Source organism: Eublepharis macularius, chromosome 4 (assembly GCF_028583425.1).
Source record: "Eublepharis macularius isolate TG4126 chromosome 4, MPM_Emac_v1.0, whole genome shotgun sequence".
In the NCBI taxonomy this organism is placed as follows: Eukaryota; Metazoa; Chordata; class Lepidosauria; order Squamata; family Eublepharidae; genus Eublepharis; species Eublepharis macularius.
Window position 1 is genome coordinate 178906589 of NC_072793.1, and position 20011 is coordinate 178926599.

The 20011-nt window shown below is 46.1% G+C and overlaps 1 protein-coding gene across 1 annotated transcript; it reads left to right on the forward strand.

Moving 5' to 3' along the window:
* Nucleotides 1-341: 341 nt before the first annotated feature.
* Nucleotides 342-19049, forward strand: LOC129327960 (vomeronasal type-2 receptor 26-like). The gene is made up of 5 exons (XM_054976707.1): nt 342-447; nt 10055-10118; nt 11068-11278; nt 15490-15616; nt 18151-19049. The coding sequence occupies exons 1-5, from the start codon at nt 342-344 to the stop codon at nt 19047-19049; spliced, it is 1407 nt and encodes a 468-aa protein (XP_054832682.1).
* The last annotated feature ends 962 nt before the right edge of the window (nt 19050-20011 follow it).

Consider the following 20011-nt stretch of genomic DNA (forward strand, 5'->3'; position numbering starts at 1 on the left):
AGCATTTCTATTCCTTCTGCTTTTGGACACTGCCACTGCCATCTACATTCTGAAATTCGTGGCCAGCTTTGAGCCTTTCCCCCTTATTTTTGGATGAGTTCTGCCTGCCAGAGTAAACCATGGCTTCAATTGAAATACAGGGGGAAAGGGTTGGGGATTTCTGCTCCATGATACTATGATTCACTTTGTGTTAGACACAGCAACTCTCATAGATACCCTGAAGCCAGATGAGTTTTGAACCCCTGGACTGTTTTTTTTATTACTCTCGTGTTCCACAGAGAAATGACGCCCTGACAGATGGACAATGGACACCTTTATTATTATAGATGGCAGGGCTTGCTATGGCCACCGCTGGGCAGGGCACTGGCATGCGTGGCCCTGACATCAAAGGGGTGTCAGGGATACTGCAGGTGTCAGTGTACGTGCATCCCAGCACCGAGGCCGCAGGTGAGCAAAGCAGAGTCACACACACCAGTAAAGGCTAGTGCAAAACTTTTTAAAAAAAAATTTATTTTCTAATTACTAATTACTAACATAAAAACTACAAACAGAAAAAGGAAAAAGGAAACAAGGGGAGAGGGAAAAAACAACATAAGAACACAGACTACAACTACAAGTATTGAATTCCCTTCATAATACAATTATTTAAAGTTAAACTTTCTAATATGCTATTAGATTGGTAGATCTTATAAAATACAAACTACAGTCAGGATCAGGTCTTCTCCCCCCCACCCCCGCGTCTCGGTCTCAGTTCTCTTTGAACAGCTACAATAGCTGCGCTCACTCCCTCCTCCCCATTCTCCCCTTCAGATTCTGGATCTTCTTCTTGCTCGAACTGTTGATGATTAAACACAAAATCCTTCAGCTGTACTTCCGATATTATCTTGTAGGCTTGGTATCTAAACCAGATGACTTCCGGAAATAACCATTTGTATTTTATATCACGCTTTCTCAGAAGAGCTGCAAACCTTTTGTATTTGAATCTTCTTTTCCGAGCTAAAAATGGAACGTCCTTCAATATCTTAACCTTGTTGCCAAGAAAGTCCAAGTCCACGTTGGTCGAATTGTATAAAATGGTGTCCCGAGTCTTCTTAGGTGAAAAATCAATAATAATCTCGCGAGGCAGCTGACGCTTCATTGCATATTTTGAAGATGTCCGACGGACTTCCAGAATATCGCTTTTTAACTCTTCTTTAGTTGCCTTTGTGAATGACGCCAAAAGTTCCGACACCAAGTCCTTTAAATTTTCACTTCCCTCCTCCTTCACATTCAGTAAACGCAATACCGTCTGAGCACGATCCACTTGTAGTCCTATCAATTGATTCTCCAAAAGCTTTACTTCTTTGTTTGTAGCTCTCATGAGTGTTGCATTTTCACGAGCAGATTCCTCTGCCTCGAGCGCTAAATCTTTAATGGTTTTCACTTCATTTTCAACTGAGCCAACCCTTTGTCCGATTTCATTTAGCTTATCAACAAAGGGCTTCATAGCTTCAACGACTGACCATTTAACCACCTCTTCAAGAGTCTCTCCCTTCCCCTGCAACACAGCCGAAACCGATTTGCCCACAGCAGGGCTCTGCTTTTTCGTCGCCATCTTAGGGGGGGGAGGAGTCCGCCAATTAAGTTCCAAAACTCAATGAAGGGGAAGATATCCGAGCCTTCTTAAGCTTCAACTCCCACCAATCCTTCGCATACGCTTAGAGTAACAGAAGGGATCCGCTTACTTACAGGTTTTCACCTTAAATCTGCTTGTTGCCGTTCTCCATGGCCCGGCAGCATGCGATGTGCTGCGCAAGTCTGCCGGCTGTCAGCTTGTGGCTAGATAAGGCTCTTCCTACAGGTTCCCTTTCAAAAGCAAACAAGAGTCCATTGATTGAATAAGGAAACTTTACTGCAGAAAAGGTCCATTATAGTCCACTGTCCTGAATAGGAGACTCAGGATGGTACACAGTCATTGTTACCAATGAAGGGCAAAGCATGAGGTACAGAGTAACAGTTCCCATCTGCATCAACCTCCCCCCACAGTTCTCAAAACAACATCTTTCAGTCTTGGGAAGCTGCTCTCCGTCAAGGCCAATGCCTGGTGGAACGGTGTTAGACAAAACAGTCTCCTCCGGTGGGAAAGCTGCCTGGGAACTGGTGCACCTGTGGGGAAAGCACTTAGACACTAGAAACATTAGAAAATGGAGTCAGTACAGTTTAAATATACACTGGACCTGACATCCTGCCCCCCTTAAAATAGATCCCCCCCTGGCTTATATGGGTAACGAGTATGAAAAGCTTTGGTTAATCTAGGAGCATGAACATGTACAGAGTTCACCCACTCATCGTATCCAGAATCAAAGTCCTTCCACCTAATGAGGTAAAAAAGCTGGTTCCGTTTGATCTTAGAGTCCAAAATTTGTTGCACTTCGTAGTGTATTTGGTCGTCTATCAAAGTAGGAATGGGTGGAGCTTTGATGTGCCACTTGTCGTCGATGGGAGCTCTTTTAAGGAGACTGACATGAAATGTATCATGAACATGGCGCAAGTTCTTGGGTAGATTTACAGCAACAGTCACTTTATTAATTACTTTGCGGACAGGGAAGGGCCCAAGGAACTTTAATGCTAGTTTGCGGCTCGTCTGAGCTAATTTCAGGTTCTTGGTGGAAATATAAACATGATCTCCAGGTTGTAAATCCCATTCGGCCACACGATGGCGATCTGCGTACTTTTTGTAATCCAGTTTGGCTTTCTCGAGGTGTTTTTTAATGAGAGTCCATTGCTGCTTGGCCTCCCCCCACCAGGAAGATACATCGGGCGAATTAGAGGAATGGTGGGGGGGAGTGTCCAACGGGAAGGGATTGAAGTGAGTTCCATATACAATTTTGAAAGGGGCTTCCCCAGTGGAAGCATGCACACTGTTGTTGTATGAGAACTCGGCTAAAGGAAGAAGGTCCACCCAATTATCTTGTTGGAAATTAATGTAGCAATGAAGGAACTGTTCTAAAATTTGATTAGTTTTTTCGGATTGTCCGTCGGTTTGTGGGTGGTGGCTTGAACTGATTCCCTGCTCAATATTCAACATTCGCAAAAGCTCCCGCCAGAAGTTGGCAACGAACTGTCCGCCGCGATCCGAAATCACCTTGGACGGAAAAGAATGTAATTTTACGATGTGTTTTAAGAATAAATCTGCCAGTTTTCGAGCAGTGGGTATAGCAGTACATGGAATAAAATGAGCTTGTTTGGAGAACAGATCTACCACGACTAAAATGCAATTATGTCCTTTTGAAAGGGGTAAATCAGTGATAAAGTCCATAGATATTATTTCCCACGGTCTGTCAGGCGTCTCCAATGGTTGTAGGAGGCCTGGAGGTTTCCCTTTCCGGGTTTTGGTGCTGAGGCAAATGGGGCAGGAGCTAACGTATTGGGAAATGTCTTTGCGCATGCCCGGCCACCAGAATTGCCGTTGTATTAGATGCAACGTTTTCAGATACCCATAATGACCAGCGGTGGGGGCATCGTGACATCGTTGTAATACCTCCCGTCGGAGGCTGTCTGGGACATAAAATTTGCTTCCAGCTAGCCAGTCCCCCTGTGGGGATTGAGCCAGTTTGCTTTTAGGTGCTTTGCCCCCCTCCTTTTCCACCTCAGCTTTAAGTTTCGATTTCCACTCCTGGTTATGCGGGAGGGGCTGTCTTGCGCGGCTGCGTGTAGTTACCACGCCTCCCAATTGCGTAGGGGAGAAGACCGTGTCTACAGTCTCCTCCCGTTTGCTCTTGTGTTGGGGCATGCGCGATAGGGCGTCTGCAAGAAAGTTAGTTTTGCCCGGGAGGTAATTTAAAGTGAAGTTGAATTTGGAAAAGAATTCTGCCCATCGCAATTGTTTGGCGTTCAGTCTGCGAGGGCTGCGAAGGGCCTCCAAATTTTTATGATCTGTCCAGACCTCAAAGGGATATCGCGCCCCCTCCAGCCAATGTCTCCAGTTAGTGAGGGCCGCTTTCACTGCAAAAGCTTCCTTCTCCCACACATTCCAATTCCTTTCTGCTTCTGAAAATTTCCTTGACAGGAATGCACAAGGCCGTAGTTTCCCATCCTCCCCCTTCTGCAATAATACCCCTCCTATCGCCGTATCGCTGGCGTCGACTTGCACTATGAAAGGGTAATTTTCGTTGGGGTGGCAGAGGATGGGTTCCGTTACAAATTGTTCTTTTAGGCATTCGAAAGCAGTTTGGCAATCGGATGTCCACTGTATTTTGGAGGAGGGTTTTTTAGCCTGGTCCCCTTTATTTTTTGTCCTTAACAATTCGGTTAAGGGAAGCATGATTTGAGCAAAGTTTGCTATAAAGTCTCTATAGAAGTTGGCAAAGCCCAAGAAGGACTGCACTTCTTTGCGGGTGGTGGGAGTTTGCCATTCTTGGATCGCTTGTACTTTGGCTGGATCCATTTTTAATTCCTCTTGGGAGATACAGTACCCAAGGTAAGTGAGCTCAGTTTTGTGGAATTCACATTTGGACAGCTTAATGGGAAGTTTATTGTTCATCAAAGTGGATAGGACTTTTTGCACCATTTGAACGTGTTCCTCCTCCGAGTCTGAATAAATTAATACATCATCAAGGTACACCACTACACCTTTATAGAGGAATTCGTGTAGAACTTCATTTATCATGGACATGAATACAGACGGGGCTCCCGCCAATCCAAAGGGCATAACTAAATATTCATATTGTCCGAGGGGTGTATTAAATGCGGTTTTCCACTCATCCCCTGCCTTGATACGGACGTGGAAGTAAGCATCTTTTAAGTCTAATTTTGTAAAGATCTTACCTTGGGCCACGACGTTGAGAAGATCTCGGATGAGGGGGATGGGATAGGCGTTGTTGGTAGACACAGCATTAAGTCCTCTAAAGTCCGTGCACAGTCGAAGTCCCCCATCTTTTTTCTTCACGAAGAGTACCGGAGCGGCATGGGGGCTATTGGCTGGACGGATGAACCCTCTTTGAAGATTGGTGTCGATGAATTTTCGGAGCTCCTCTCGTTCATGGAGACTCATGGGATAGAGTCGTCCTTTGGGCAATGAGGCTCCAGGTACAATTTCCACCGCGCAGTCAGTTCGTCGGTGCGGGGGTAGAGTATCAGCTTCTTCCTCGGAGAAGGCATTCAGAAAGGGCCAGTACGGTTCGGGAATTTGGTTTATTTCTTCTTGGGTGAGAAGAGCCTTCTCGGTGTGCGTTGGATCACTACCCCAGTTTTGGTTCCAGCGATGGTTTTTACAGTTGGAGTGAGTGAAGGTGATGCACCCTTCTGCCCAATTTATGTAGGGATTGTGATCACATAGCCACTTGCTGCCTAAAATTAACGGGTATTTGGTAGTGGCGCTGATGACAAAAGACCTTTTCTCCCAGTGTTGGCCCATGCCGGTGATTATTGGGATGGTTTCAGTGGTAACAGGGTTCATATTGGTGCCATCCATTTGTTCAAAAATCACTGGGCTTTGCAATTCACGAGTTGGTAGAACTAGTCCGTTGACTAGGGCTGGGGCGATAATGTCTCTCGAGCAACCCGAGTCGATGAGGGCTTGCACTCGGATGTGCATCTTCCTCTCCTGGTTAAGTAAAGTCACTGGCATGAATAAGATGGACCCAGGTGGCCGGTTCCGTGCAGGGACGGGCTTGGGGCGGATCTGTCGTTTGGGCCCTTTTACGACAGATCCATCTCGTTTCCCGACTGGGGGCTTTCTGGATTGACTTCTGCGTTTGGGGAAGCGGGGTCGTATTCCATAACTTCTTCCGCTTCCAGTCCTCTCTCTGAGGCGGGCCTTTGGGAAGCGCCGCGGCCTCTGTTCGCGCGTGGCGCGGGAATCGGGCGTTGGAGAGTAGGAAATGGAGCAAGGGTTGGACGCCGTAGTTGAAGCGGAGGTCTTTGCACAGGCCGGTAGGGGCATTGTGCTGCAAAGTGACCGGCTTGTCCGCATTGCAAACACAGCCCTTGTTGCCATCTAGCATCTCTCGCTCCACGGGTGGCATACCCAGCTCCCCGTCCTCCCTTCTGTAAAGTCAAGGGTCTTCTTTGTCCCGTTTGTTGTTGTTGTTCAACCAAACGGACTTCCAAAATGCGATTCTCAACTTCGCATGCAAGTTGGATCCAACCTAACAACGTAGGGGGATTGTCCTGCATAAGGGCTCTGTCCAGAAGTCTCGGGTTTAGCCCTTGCTTGAACAGAATGATTTTGGTGGACTCCTCACACCTAGGGCATTTGGCAGCCAATTGTCGGAATTTCGTGATATAGTCTCTCGCCGACATGCTGCCCTGTTTAATGGCTTGCAACTCTGTTCGGGCCCTGGTTTCCTCTAAGGGGTCTTCATATTGCGCTCGAATAGCATCCACCAACCCCTGGAGAGTATTGAGTTCCGGGGCCCCGATATTGTATAGTCCTACATACCAGTCTGCTGCTTTGCCTTGTAAGCGGGAGCCGAGATGTTCAATTTGACTGGCCTCGCTGCCGAAGAGGTGTCCCCACCGGTTGAAGAATTGCACGACTTGCACTAGGAAAAATCCCAGTTTGGAGGGATCCCCATCAAAAGTAGCTTCCAGTTTCACCCAGCCCATCGGGAGGTCTTGCCTCGGAGCCGGTGCTGGGTAGAAGTCCATCGGAAGCATCAATGGCACTTGAGGTACGGGGGGACCCGGTTGTGGTAGCGGCGCTGGTTGCGCTGGCGGCGGCATCACCGGCTGGGCCGGGGGTGGCGGTCTCGGCTGGGCTGGCGGTGGTGCCCTCGGCTGGGCTGGCGGTGGTGCCCTCGGCTGGGCCGGTGGCTGCAGCCGTGGTCGGGCAGGCGGCTGCAATCTTGGTCGGGCTGGTGGTGGCAATACCGGAGGTGCTGGCAGTAGCGGTTGAGGTGGAGGTGGCCGGTGCGGCTGAGTAATGACCGGCCGCTGAGGGGCGGGTTGGTGGGGTCGTAGTGGTGTAGGCCCCACCGGTTGGTTCGGAGGTGGAATTACGGGCTGCTCAAGTGGCAAACGTATCTGTTGCTGCAAAGGGGTTAGTTGCGGTCGAAGCGGGAGGGGCCGCAGCGGCGAAGGCCTGATGGGTGGTGGGCCGCGCGGGCTTGCCCCTCCCGGCGTCGTGTCTCTGGGACGCAAAGGCTGGTCTTGTGGCGCCGGTAGACCGTCCCTCGGGGTTTGCTGAATGGGAACCACTTCTAGCGGTCGTTGCGGTAATTCCTCCCCAGAAGGGGCCGGAGGCTCTTCCGTCTGATCCGGCCGAACTGTTGTTGGAGAAGCGGGAGGGGGTTTCACCGTCGTCTCGGTTGGACGGGTTGGCTCTTCTCCCCCTTCTCTAGGCTCCTCCGCTGGAGTCTCCTCGGGAGATGGATCCCCGTCCGATTTAGGGGGTTCCGTCGGAGTCTCTCCAGGTACCTCAGCTGGAGTATCCCCGCTCGGCTGAGTTTCGTCTATTCTAGGGAGTTCCGCGGGCGATTCTCCCGGTTCTCCAGGGTAGGATTCCTCCTCTCCCGAAGGCAGCGGCTGCTGCGAGGCGTCCTCCACTGGATAGGACATAACACTTTGGAGGGTGGCGATTTGTACCGCCATTTCTTCAGGTGAGATTCTCTCTCCTGCCCCCATCGCTGAGATTAGGTGAATGGCGTGAGCCAAACTTTCCTCCATATCGATCAGTCTAGCTTCCAACTGTTGCATTCGGCTAGGACCCGGTTGCCCCATCACGGAACCTCCCTCGGTTGTACTCACCGGGGAAAACGGCCCCCAGGGCGGAGGATCTCCTTGATCGACTCGCGATCTCGCTGCTAGAATTCCTTTGGCTAGGCCCGTCACTGCCGAGATGCCGGAATCTACAGCATGGGTGCGACTTTGCATTTGCACCCAACTTTGTTCAGGAACTTCCGTTGGCTCTTTCCATGGGGCAAGTTCCGAATAATCCCAACTCAGGGCGCCGCGGCGAGATGTGTTCCCGTCCGTCTGTTCGGCCGTCCTGTTCCAAAACAGCCACGGTTGACTGCTATCCAGCTCAGGGACAGTCTCTAGGCTTCGGCGTCCGTCCATCGAAACTCTTGGATGTAGCCCTCCGGCCCGGCGCTCTCGCGTTTCTCGGGGTCTGGCTCCCCACTCCGATGGGGTGGGTAGCGAGATCAAGGGGAGAGCGACAGCCGTCGGCCTTGTCCCCTCACTGCCGAGGTCGATGAGAGGTGGTGTAGACGTCGAAGCTCCGGCCCCGGCTGGCACCTGAGATTCTTGGGGTTGCGCTGTTTGACTGTCGGGGGACGCATACGGATCAAACAAAGGATCCCTGTCCGGGACTACCTTGGATTCCGCTGGGCCCGACTCAGGCATGATTGGTAACAAAATGTCAGCTTGTGGCTAGATAAGGCTCTTCCTACAGGTTCCCTTTCAAAAGCAAACAAGAGTCCATTGATTGAATAAGGAAACTTTACTGCAGAAAAGGTCCATTATAGTCCACTGTCCTGAATAGGAGACTCAGGATGGTACACAGTCATTGTTACCAATGAAGGGCAAAGCATGAGGTACAGAGTAACAGTTCCCATCTGCATCAACCTCCCCCCACAGTTCTCAAAACAACATCTTTCAGTCTTGGGAAGCTGCTCTCCGTCAAGGCCAATGCCTGGTGGAACGGTGTTAGACAAAACAGTCTCCTCCGGTGGGAAAGCTGCCTGGGAACTGGTGCACCTGTGGGGAAAGCACTTAGACACTAGAAACATTAGAAAATGGAGTCAGTACAGTTTAAATATACACTGGACCTGACACTGGCCTCCATAGGAGCAGACGGGCTATTTACCCCCCTGGCTCGACTTCAGGGGGCTCTTCCCGCAGCGCTCCAGGCCCTGACCCCCTAACTGGGAGTCCTGGGGGTTAACCCTCGCAGGTCAACCGCCCGGTCAGGCTGCTCGGCCACTTTTTCCCGGACCTGCGGAGAGGAGCGTCCGACATGGCCGGGAAAACGAAACTGAATCCTCTAGTGCAAAACTATTTACATTTATTTACAGAGCATACAGTCCACAGTCATCCGATACTTTGTTCAATCAGACAAAGTGCTTCTCCATCCAGTCAGTTTTAAGGCAGAGAGAGACTATACAGAACATATACACTTATATACATTTCAGCACTGACAATTGTCCAATTAGCAATCATGCTGAGTCATTCAGCTCCTCCTAAGTCATGCTGGGTCATCTATCCCCTCCTGTGTTGCATCATCCAGGCAGGGGAGAAACCAGACCTGACCAGCTCAAACCAAACAGCACAATCAGCTGTTAGGAAGCTGTCAGTGATCATGGCCACTAAGTGCCTGCAGTCTTACAGCAATATTGTCTAAAACAATATAATGCTGACAGCAGGACCCTGCTCTGTGGAAGGAGGGGCAGTATACCTCACCCAGACTCCCTCTCAGTCCACTCACTGGCCTGGTCAACCTGATCCAGTACTCCCCCTTGATCTCCTTCATCCACCTTCCTCCTCACCTCTTCTCACACTCTTGCTCTGCTCCAACTCCATTCCACCCCTCCTACTCAACCCATGCCACCCTGTGGGAGGGCTTCCCTTTTATCCCCCTCAGCCTTTCCACGCACCACCTGCCAACTATGCCCTCCTGCTGCCTTCTAACCATGGCCCTAGCTGGCCTAGGCAGCTGCCCATGTGCTTGTTTGGCTGGAAGCACTGGGCTGGGCCACCTGTGCCTCGTTGGCTGGCTATTCAGCCTCTCTGGCTGGGCTGATGGCTGAAGGCAGACCCAGCTGAGCCACCTTGGCTGGCTGCCCATCTTCTCCTCCAGATTGCCTCAGGCAGCTCCACCTAGTATTGCTTTGCCCCTGGCCTCCCCTGGGCTAGGTTATTGCTTTCAAGCTGGGCTGCAGAGTCTGCTTCTCCTCCCTGGCTGGTAAGGCTTCAGTTTGCCCAGCTGCTGGTTGCCTCTCCCTACTGCCTTTGCCCTCCCTCTCCCTGCCTGGACCCCTGGACTCCCACTGGAGGGTGGGACTAGCTGGCCTCCACCTGCCCTTCCTAATCCTTTTAGGCTTGGGTGTTATTTTCCCTTCCCCCTGTGCAGGTGAGAGTGCCTGCTGGGGTGACTGGGCGGCTGTCTCCCAGCTGGCTCCCGGCCCCTCCTCCTGGCAAGTCCGGGGGATGTGTCCCAGACCCCTGACAATAGGTAGTAGTTATAAGTGTGAATCAACACTAATTCAGCAGAATTCTAGATTATTAACTGCACTGTAGCATGGTAAACAACAGGAGAATGCCCAGTCTTATTTGAAGCATTTCTAAAAAAGTATTTTCAACCCCCTGTCAAAGATTGATTTTCACCATAAAATTCAATTTTGGAAACAGCAATCACCCAGTGGAGAAATGGAAGTTTCTCAGTACATCACAAATCTGAGTAGAGTATAAAATGCAACCTTCCCTAATTTTCAGGGTACCAGGATTTGTACCTGTCAGTGTCTGTTGGGCAGTGCTTCTGCTAAATTCATGGTGCCAGATAGCTGTGTGCAGAAACAAAGCGGCACATCCCTTAGAGGGTCTTTCTCACTCATCACCTGAAAATCAGCCACCATTTGGAAGAGTTGCTGCTGTGAGGCTTATGCCTTGATTTGGCCAGGGAATTCACATCAGGTGGAGTCGTTTGTATGCCTGACCGATAAGCAATCCTCTGGTCCTCTCTCTCCTCCTGAGGTCACCATACAAGACTCCTAACTTGTTCTTCTGCAAAGGCCATCAATACATTTCTTATTTATATTGACCCATCCACATCTCCATCATTAACCATTCCTCGTATTCAGAGCACTGAGACCCAGAAAGAGGTGTTACAGAGATTAAATTAATATCACAACTGCTAAAAAGCAAATATTCTGTACACAGAGTTTTCCATGAATGATTGACTTCCTGAGTTGGAGAGAGTAGCGCCAGTTCAAATTCTCCTTTGTGAGTCGGGGGGAAGCATGGTAGCTCTATCCAGATTTGAACAATATCCTGTATGTGCTGTTGCCATAGCTAGTATTTTAAGGGGGGGGGACAAATGTTTATTATGAGACAGGAGTGTGCGACTACAAAAAATTCTCTTTGCAGGTTAATGACTAAACATTATCAGCATATCCTAGCATTTACTTTTGCCTTTAATGAAATCAAGAAGGATTCCAAACTCTTACCCAACACCACACTGGGATCAGACATCCACGACAATGCTTTCAACTCACTGCGAAGCTCTCAAGGCATTAGGAATCTCCTTTTCAGAGGGCGGAAGAATCATGTCAATTATGACTGTGACAAGAAGAAGAAAGTAATGGCTGTCATTGGTGGCTTCACCTCCCAAAACTCCATCCAGATGGCCAACATTTTAACTACATACAAGATTCCACAGGTATGTATATTTATAGAGATGAAAGAATACAGACATAGAAACAGAAATCTTGCCCTGCAGATCTTTTTATCTGGGAAAAGAGGTGGTGGAACTCAGTAGTGGAACTCAGGACTGCACAATGATGTCACTTTGGGTCAACTGGAACAAGGGAGGAGTTTTTTAAAGTTTAAATTACCCTACGTGAACATAGTCACATGACTATTTAAATTGCCCTCTGCACCCCTCTGCAGGCGCCCCTCTGCACCTGCACTGGAGTGGCTCAGATGGCAATATAAATTCCCCTCTGTCTGGAGATCAGGGGGTGGGGCCACCGGCCATGTGACCATTTTCAAGAGGTGCCAGAACTCCGTTCCACTGTGTTCCAGCTGAAAAATAGCCCTGCTCCACTGTATCGTTTGTCTCTCTCACACCTCTAAAGTTAGAAGGCCATTCAGAATCCTGTCATTAACTCCTAACTTTGGAATAAAATGACAATATCTTTCCCTAGGTTCATATTATCCAGTGCCATGCTTTGCTGTAGCCCTGAAGGAGCCATGGAAAATCAAGATTATTCTTTGCTCTGCTTTGATAACATAATTAGAACCTTTAGATAATAAGGATCATTACAAAATACACAACTTTTCATACAGAAATGGATATATTTATATTTGTATGAATTTGGAGGGAAAGTAATCAGCTTTCATAATATCATGATGTTTTGTCCTAGGTCAGTTATGGTTCCTTTGACCCTAAAAGGAATAATCAACCTCAATTTCGTTTTCTCTTCCGGATGGTTCCAAATGAAACTCCTCAATGTGTTGGAATTGTTCATCTCCTGAAGCATTTTGGATGGAATTGGATTGGCCTCTTCATATCAGATGATGATGGTGGAGAATCGTTCCTTCAAAACTTGATACCAAGGTTGTCCTGGAATAATATTTGCATTGCTTTGAAAGAAATTATTCCAGTAGCGACAACTTATGCAGAAAGAACGTATCTCGGTAAAATCTTGGGGAGGTTAGGTCTCAAAATCTGGTATAGCAAACTTAATGTCATTCTCGTCTATGGGGACAATCAGTCTATGGACGGTTTAGAAATAATTCTACAAGATTATGAAATGAATTATGGACTGCCAATAGAGCGAGTTTGGATTATAACATCTCAATGGGATGTCACCTCTCTTTACGCTGGAAATAAACTCCCAGCAAAATCGTTCAATGGCAGTTTGTCCTTTGCACTGCACACGAATAAAGTGCCAGGATTTCAGGACTTCATTGAGACCCTAAATCCACACCAGTCTAAGATTTATTTCATCCAGAAGTTCTGGATGCATGTATTTCTCTGTTCACTACCACAATATAAACTTTATGTACCTCCAAACAAAAACTGTACTGGAGAGGAGAAACTCGAGAGCATTCCTGGAACTGTGTTTGAAATGGGAATGTCTGGTCAGAGCTATGGCATCTACAATGCTGTCTATGCTGTGGCACATGCTCTCCATGCCATGTATTCATCGAGAACTCAGCAGAGAGTGATGGGGGAAGGAGGTCTTCTCTATGCTCAGCCATGGCAGGTTAGTCCCAGTTATTTTTGTCATAGTCATTATGAACATAATGAACTGCATTGTGTGCAAGTGCTGTTTTATAGATTCAGACAAAGTAAGAAAATTGTTCCATGTGCAATACAGAAAGGAAGGTAGACACAATGTTGTGTGAGAGAAAAGGGACTGCTGCTCACCCGCAGTGGGTATCTTGGATTTATTTAGAAGGAATATATCCAAGATGGCTCCGTCATGCCTGACAGAGCATCCCAAATGCTCCTTTTCAAAAGATGAATCCTTGAGTAATGATTCTGGTGGAATTTCATGTTTATTGAGTCAAATCATGGATCTTGATTCTTGATTAGGATGTCAGATCTATGAGAAAACTCACTTAAATGAAATGGTATTCGTTATATAAATTCAGCATCTTGATCACGTCAGAAAATCAGGCTAATTCATATTTTATAATTCAGGAGAAGAGGTTCTCAACAAATTCCAGAAAGACATATTCACTTACTTTCCATTAGATTTTATTAATATGTCAACTGCTTCTCCTCCAACCTAGCTTTTTTCATTTTTGAGAAATGTTCATTTTAACAATTCTGCTGGGGATGAAATCTTTTTTGATGAAAATGGGGACCTGGCAGCTGGCTATGATATCGTGAACTTGGTCACATTCCCAAATCAGTCTTTCAAAAAAATCCAAGTTGGTTGGATGAAATCTAAGGCAACCGTCGGTGAAGAGTTCACAATTAACAGAAGTCTGCTGAGATGGAATCACAAATTTCAGCAGGTATGGATAATATTTTTTAAAATGCGCGGTGCTTTTATAGAAAACAGGAGAAGCTTTTTGTTGCCACATATGTCCTTATAAATGCAAACCATAGTTTGCATTTGTAGACAATTCTTCTCTTTTGGAGCCCAAAACCAGCAAGCACTCTTGTCTGACATGATCATTGGCCCATTTGGTCCATGGACTTTTCTTTACATGGCTTAAGGAGAGAGAGATCAGTTTCTTATGTTACCTGTTGCCCTTGCCTGTATTCCCTCCTGGATTTCTGCATACTCATATAGAGATATAATATTTGAGGACAGTGTAAATGTCTAACACTCACTATATCTTAATCAAAATGCCATGGACAATATCCCTCTTAATAATAATAAGTAGGGATGTGCATTACAAAAATCCTGAGCTCGAAGAAACATGAAAATAACTGTTTTGGAGTATTTATTTATGTTATTTATAGTCTGCCTTTCTCACAGTGTCAAGGACATTTTCATAAACGAGAGAGAGAGAGAGAGAGAGAGAGGGAGAGAGAGAGAGAGAGAAGCTCCCCAGTTTCCAGACTTAGGGGTCACTGGAGAGAAATGCATTTGCACAGAAACCCAGCTACTTCAGGGGTTTGGAAACTGATTCCCTTCATTATAAGTGATTGAAACTTACATGGTTGTTGGATTAGTGGGATGATTGTGTTCCCTAACAATCACCAGGATGGGGGGGGGGGATTCAACCCAGATTCAAAACCACAACAAACATTTTCTAGATGCACACCTTTAATAACATCCTAAGTGTTGTAAGTTTAAATTTATTGGATTTATTGCCGTATACCTTTATTAAATATTAGATGGTCTCATGGATAGCAGGAACACTTGGAAGGACCCTATCAGGTAGTGAGATCTAGGATCCTCGAGGAAAAAGTGCCATCTTGCTCCCTACAATCCACAGTGTATGCAGAGCAAGTATCACCCTAGGATTTTAGGAAATAAGACACGTCAAAGCTGGATACGCCGTCTTCGATTTCCCTTCTCCCAATGGCATACCCTTTCCCCCATAATGCATTAAAAAGTCATGAGGAATGGCCACAGATTGTTTCTGTTTCCATCGGAAGATTTTTATTTGCAAAATTCCATAGTAGGCCCACAATGTATCCATTGTATACAAGAGTCCCGAGACTATATTGTTCTGCTTAGTTTTTGTCCTGGACTCTACAAGCCATCAAGACGAGATGGGGATGAGTTGGGAGAGATTGCACTGTACCTACACAGACAGAGGGTACAAGTTTCAATTGTTCCCCTAAGTGAAAATTGCCTAGAAATGAAAAACTAAAACAAGTTCCACAACCACTGTCTCCTTGATGTGATGTTTTCTTGCTTGCAGGCAACTATTGTTTTGAAATATGGGAATGATTCCAAAACAGTATTTTCTCAGAACAGGAATTCTGATGCAGGAATAACAGCATTTCTAGTTCACAATGAGAATGGAAATTTGGCTTGGCTTTTATTAATCAGGATACATACTGCCATTGGAAAGAGTGGTATAAGTGGCAGACAGTGGCGATTCCGAGGATGAGTAAGATGCACAATGAGGGATATTTGGGGAGGAAAGGAGAGATGCGTATGAAGGGCATAACCCTGCCCCCTCTGTTTACCCAGCTCCTTTTCTTTCTCTTATCAATTGTTTGATCTTTGTATCTACATATGTATGCATACAAATGGAGAGAATGTGATTTCTGTTGTGTTCTTGGGCAAAGGGTTTGGAATCAAGAATCATAGCTGGAAGGGACAAGCAACACATTTCCATCAACAACCCCTTCCTTGTGCTTCTCTTTAGAGTGTCCCACACAGCACATGTGTTGAGAGCTGCCCCACCGGACACAGCAGGATTGTTCAAGAGGGGAAGCAAGTTTGTTGCTATGATTGTGCTCAATGCCCGGAAGGGAAAGTTGCAATCCAGATGGGTAAGTAAAAGGATATCAAGTTGCAAGAGAAAAGTTCCATATATTTCCAATTTGATGCTGTTCTAGTTACTAGAACTTTCCTATGCAATAAACATACTAATGGATTTGCCGACCTCTACTTTCTAGAAAATGGATACTCAGGGAGAGTCTCATAGCCTGTTTCCATGTGATGTAGATTTTCATCTTTTCCCTCCCATTTTCTAATGTATGAACTATGTGTCCACTTAGGACAGCGTTCCTTAACACAGTCGAAGCCCATGGGAACTCTTGGGATTTTGAGGACAGGTTGTGGGTACCGTGATAAAATTACTGCTGTGGCCAGCATGGCTTCCGTGGGGACTCCTGCCAATCATAAAATGTTTGGAGTTTTCAAACCGAGTGTCCTGCTGTGATTGAGGTGGCTGTTTCTGAATGATTGCTTCCTCCAGGCCCAAGGGTGATGTCTCCTGGGCTCTTCTGAAGCACCAGGTGGTGCTTAACTGTAGTAGAAGAAAGCCCAGAAGTGCTCTTTGCTTTGGCATGAAGATACACTGAGGAAGAACTGAGCACCCAGGATGTTATTTTCACATTGTTCACACATTTATATTTTTGTAATCAGGCCCAATCCTCTGTGAGTATGAGACTAGAGACCCAACTATACATAACGAGGGATTCTCTAATCAGCACGTGGAAGACACAATTAAGACTGAAATATATGTGTCAGAGGGTGACGGCAAGTAAAAGTTACATGAGTGCAAAAGGACTGGAATTCATCCCAGGTCCATCCAAAGTGGAAGCAATCTAAGCAATTAGCTCCAAGGGAGTGTGAAGAAGCATCACAATAGCAACTCCCAATATGGGCTCCACTAATTCTGTTACTCTAACACTGTTTATGATCTTTGTACGCGGTGTTGACAAAATATTCATTACTGATATTAAACTGGGTTTTCTTGCATAAACTCAGTGGCAGGCTTGTTATGGAGAGGGGAATTTGTTTTGGTGAAATTTGTTTCCTTAAAAATAGTCATAGATGGAGCCCTTTCTCTATTATTTCTATTTGAAAAGAAACCAATGCGTCCTGTTGTAATTTCAGTTCTGGCAGTTGATTTCTGTTGTACTGGGAGCTCCACACGCCAACCTGGAAGCTCCACTTACTTGCCATATTTAACAGTAGTTTGAATACTGAAGAAGCCATTCTTCCTCCTGCCCAAAGAGCTGGAGGAAGCAACGGCAAGAGCCATCATTTTTGTTGGTGAGCTGTAGTTCAAAACGGATTTATAACAATCATCATAAACTGCATTTCTCACTACTGGAGATCCAAAATAGCTGACATTGTTCTCCGTGGTCTCCTCAACACAACAACCCTGTGAGGTAGGTCAGGCCGAAGGGTGTGACCCACCCACAGTCAGGCAACAATGTTCCTTGGCTTTCTTGGAAACTGGATCTCTTTGATCCTAATCCGACATTCTAACCACTACATTAGGCAGGCTCTGATCGGTCCAGGAATCTGTTAAACTCCCTTTGTTTTGTCAGAGAAGGAATTTTTTAAAAAAATATTTTTTTATTTTTTTACTAAAAGTTAAGGGGTACAGAATAAAGGGGATGGGGAAAAGAAATTCATATTATATATCGATAATACATTGCACCATGCAATCTAATATATTTCTTCAATGTGTTCTGCAGATCAGCCACTTATTTGCAAATTTTTCCATTCATTTTAAATAATGTCCATAAAAGTCTTCATCCTAACTAAAAGCTGGGTTTCTTCAGATTTCCTCTGTATCCAGCTATAAAATGGGTCCCAAATGTCATTATATATTGTATTGTCCATCTCTTTCAATAAACTCTACAATTTATTGTAGAGAAGGAATATTTTCCATGTCCCCTGCTGGCAGGTCATGCTGGCCGCTTGTAAGTAAACCTTTTCTTCCATTGCAACTACCAGAGTTCCCTTCATTTTTGCCACTGCAAGTCCCACTATCCTCTTGAAGCTGGACTCATATTTTTAACCATCTTGCTTTATTTTCCAGCAAGTTATGCCTGCAACAGACAACGATTGCGTCCAAAGAAAAAACACAGGGAGGGGGAACTGTGGCCAATTTTGAGGCTCCTATCCTCAGTTTGGGGTGAATAATCCATGCTGTAGATAACTATAGCTTCCGAAGCAAAAGAGGCTGGGGTTACTATGCATCATGTGGGCCAGGATGCTCCCTATCACTTTAAACCATCGCTTTGTGACTCCCATGACCAACCTGAAGCACTTGGCCGATTTTGAGGCTTCTAGCTTTATGATCAGTTGAGTTCTACCTGCAACAGACAATCCGAATGTCCATTGCAATAGTAGAGGGCGCCACCTGCACATAAACTCAGTCAGGATCTCTCCTTTCCCTTCCTTCATTGCATTGGGGGATTCCAGGGAGAAAATGAGCAAAGAGGAATGAAGAGAATTTCTCTTAACAACGTTTCTCAGAAGCATCGTTCAACTGGCACAATTAGGAATGATTAAAATGGACAGCAGCACATTTATAAATGATTGTAACAATTATGAATTTCAGATGCAGACCAATGTGAGATATGCCCAGAAGAGGAATATCCAAATGAGAAAAGGGACCAGTGCCTTCCCAAACTCAAAACCTACTTATCTTACGAGGACCCCATGGGAGCAGGCTTGGCTTCTATCGCTGTTTCATGTTTTGTGGCCACAATTATAGTGATGGGGATCTTCAGCACACACTGGAACACACCCATTGTCAAAGCCAACAATCGAAGCATCACCTGTGTCCTGCTCTCCTCTCTGCTGTCCGGCTTTCTGTGCTCCTTCTTGTTCTTCGGCCAGCCTGGGACGGTGACTTGCCTCCTCCGGCAAACGTTGTTTGGCATCATCTTCACCATTGCTGTGTCTTGCATATTGGCCAAAACTGTGACTGTGGTGGTTGCCTTCATGGCCACCAAGCCAGAGAACAGGATGAGGAAGTGGGTGGGAAAGAGACTGGCCATGTCAGTCATCATTCCCTGTTGTTTAATTCAAACTGGCATCTGTACATTGTGGTTGGCAACTTCGCCCCCTTTCCTAGAGTCTGACATGCACTCCCAAGTGGGTCATATCATTATACAGTGTAATGAAGGCTCAGACATCATGTTCTACATTGTACTGGGCTACATGGGTCTTCTGGCCACCATCAGTTTCATGGTGGCCTTCCTAGCCCGGACATTGCCTGATTCCTTCAATGAAGCCAAGCTGATCACCTTCAGCATGCTGGTCTTCTGTAGCGTTTGGATCTCCTTTGTCCCCACCTATCTGAGCACCAAGGGGAAAAACATGGTGGCCGTGGAGATCTTCTCCATCTTGGCCTCTAGTGGAGGTTTATTGGCTTGTATCTTCTTCCCCAAATGCTACATTATTATTTTCAGGTCTCACTTGAACACCAGAGAGCAGCTAGTAAGGAAAAAATAAATGGTACTTAACACTTGAGTTCTTTTTTAAAAAAATTGAGTCAATTCCTTCTCTTTCCTCTATCTCCAGATTCTCCTGTCATACCCTCTTCCCCAAGCATTTGGGCTGCCTATTTTTAGAGGATACTTTAAGATGCTATGGGAATGGGACTGTTGCCCCTGGGAATGAAGGTAAACCACATATGAGGGGAATCAAGTCAACGTCTCTGCCCCCACTTCAAATGAGTGCAGTGCTACCCTTGTATTGTCCCTGCGGATGGTCAATGAAGGAAAGACCGGGAGGAAGGACAGCTGGGGAAGCAGCCTTCTCTCTTTGGGGTCTGCCTGCCTTGAAGATGATTTCTTGCTGTCACTTGAGGCTTCCAAAGGGCTGTCCTATGTCCTTCTCTCCTCTGAGAGTTCCACAAGGCGTCCCAATATTTCTGGCTTCTTGAATAGATAGTTATGAAATAGCTTTTGCTTGTGATGGGACTTAGCTATATACTAGGAGTGTAAGAGGGTAGTACAGAGGCAAATATAATTTTCATATTTAGAAGTTTTGAGAATGGCCTATATGCACTACGCTTGCTCTCATCTTCTGGCAAAGTTTTCCAGATATATTCGTACTGCATCATGCTCCCAGTTTGTCCACTATTGAAGACTAGTTGAGAAAGATTCTGCACATTCCTGCCTGAATTTCTTATTTACTGCCTGTGTATTCCATGTCATTTGCATATACATAATGTGTGTGTGTGTGTATGTGTGTGTGTACATAATGTGTATGTAATCCATATTATTTACTGGAGCCATATACATGTGCTTGGTATTATAGCCACCCCTTTTGCCATTTATTCATGTATTATGGATTTGATTTGACTCATTTTGCTGTTGTACTATTTTATGCATACTGCCTTCCAATAAACCGTTTAATTCATTTCAGCAACAATTTTGAGATTGTGTCTTTCTTCTGGCAGTCATATCTCT

Bases quoted from the DNA above. Each gene is read 5' to 3' on its own strand.
- LOC129327960 (XM_054976707.1), top strand. From the start codon at position 342: ATGGCCACCGCTGGGCAGGGCACTGGCATGCGTGGCCCTGACATCAAA. The intron at 10,119-11,067 runs GCAAGTCCGGGG...TTCTCTTTGCAG, and splicing joins GCTCCCGGCCCCTCCTCCTG to GTTAATGACTAAACATTATC. The intron at 11,279-15,489 runs GTAATGGCTGTC...GCTTCTCTTTAG, and splicing joins ACTGTGACAAGAAGAAGAAA to AGTGTCCCACACAGCACATG.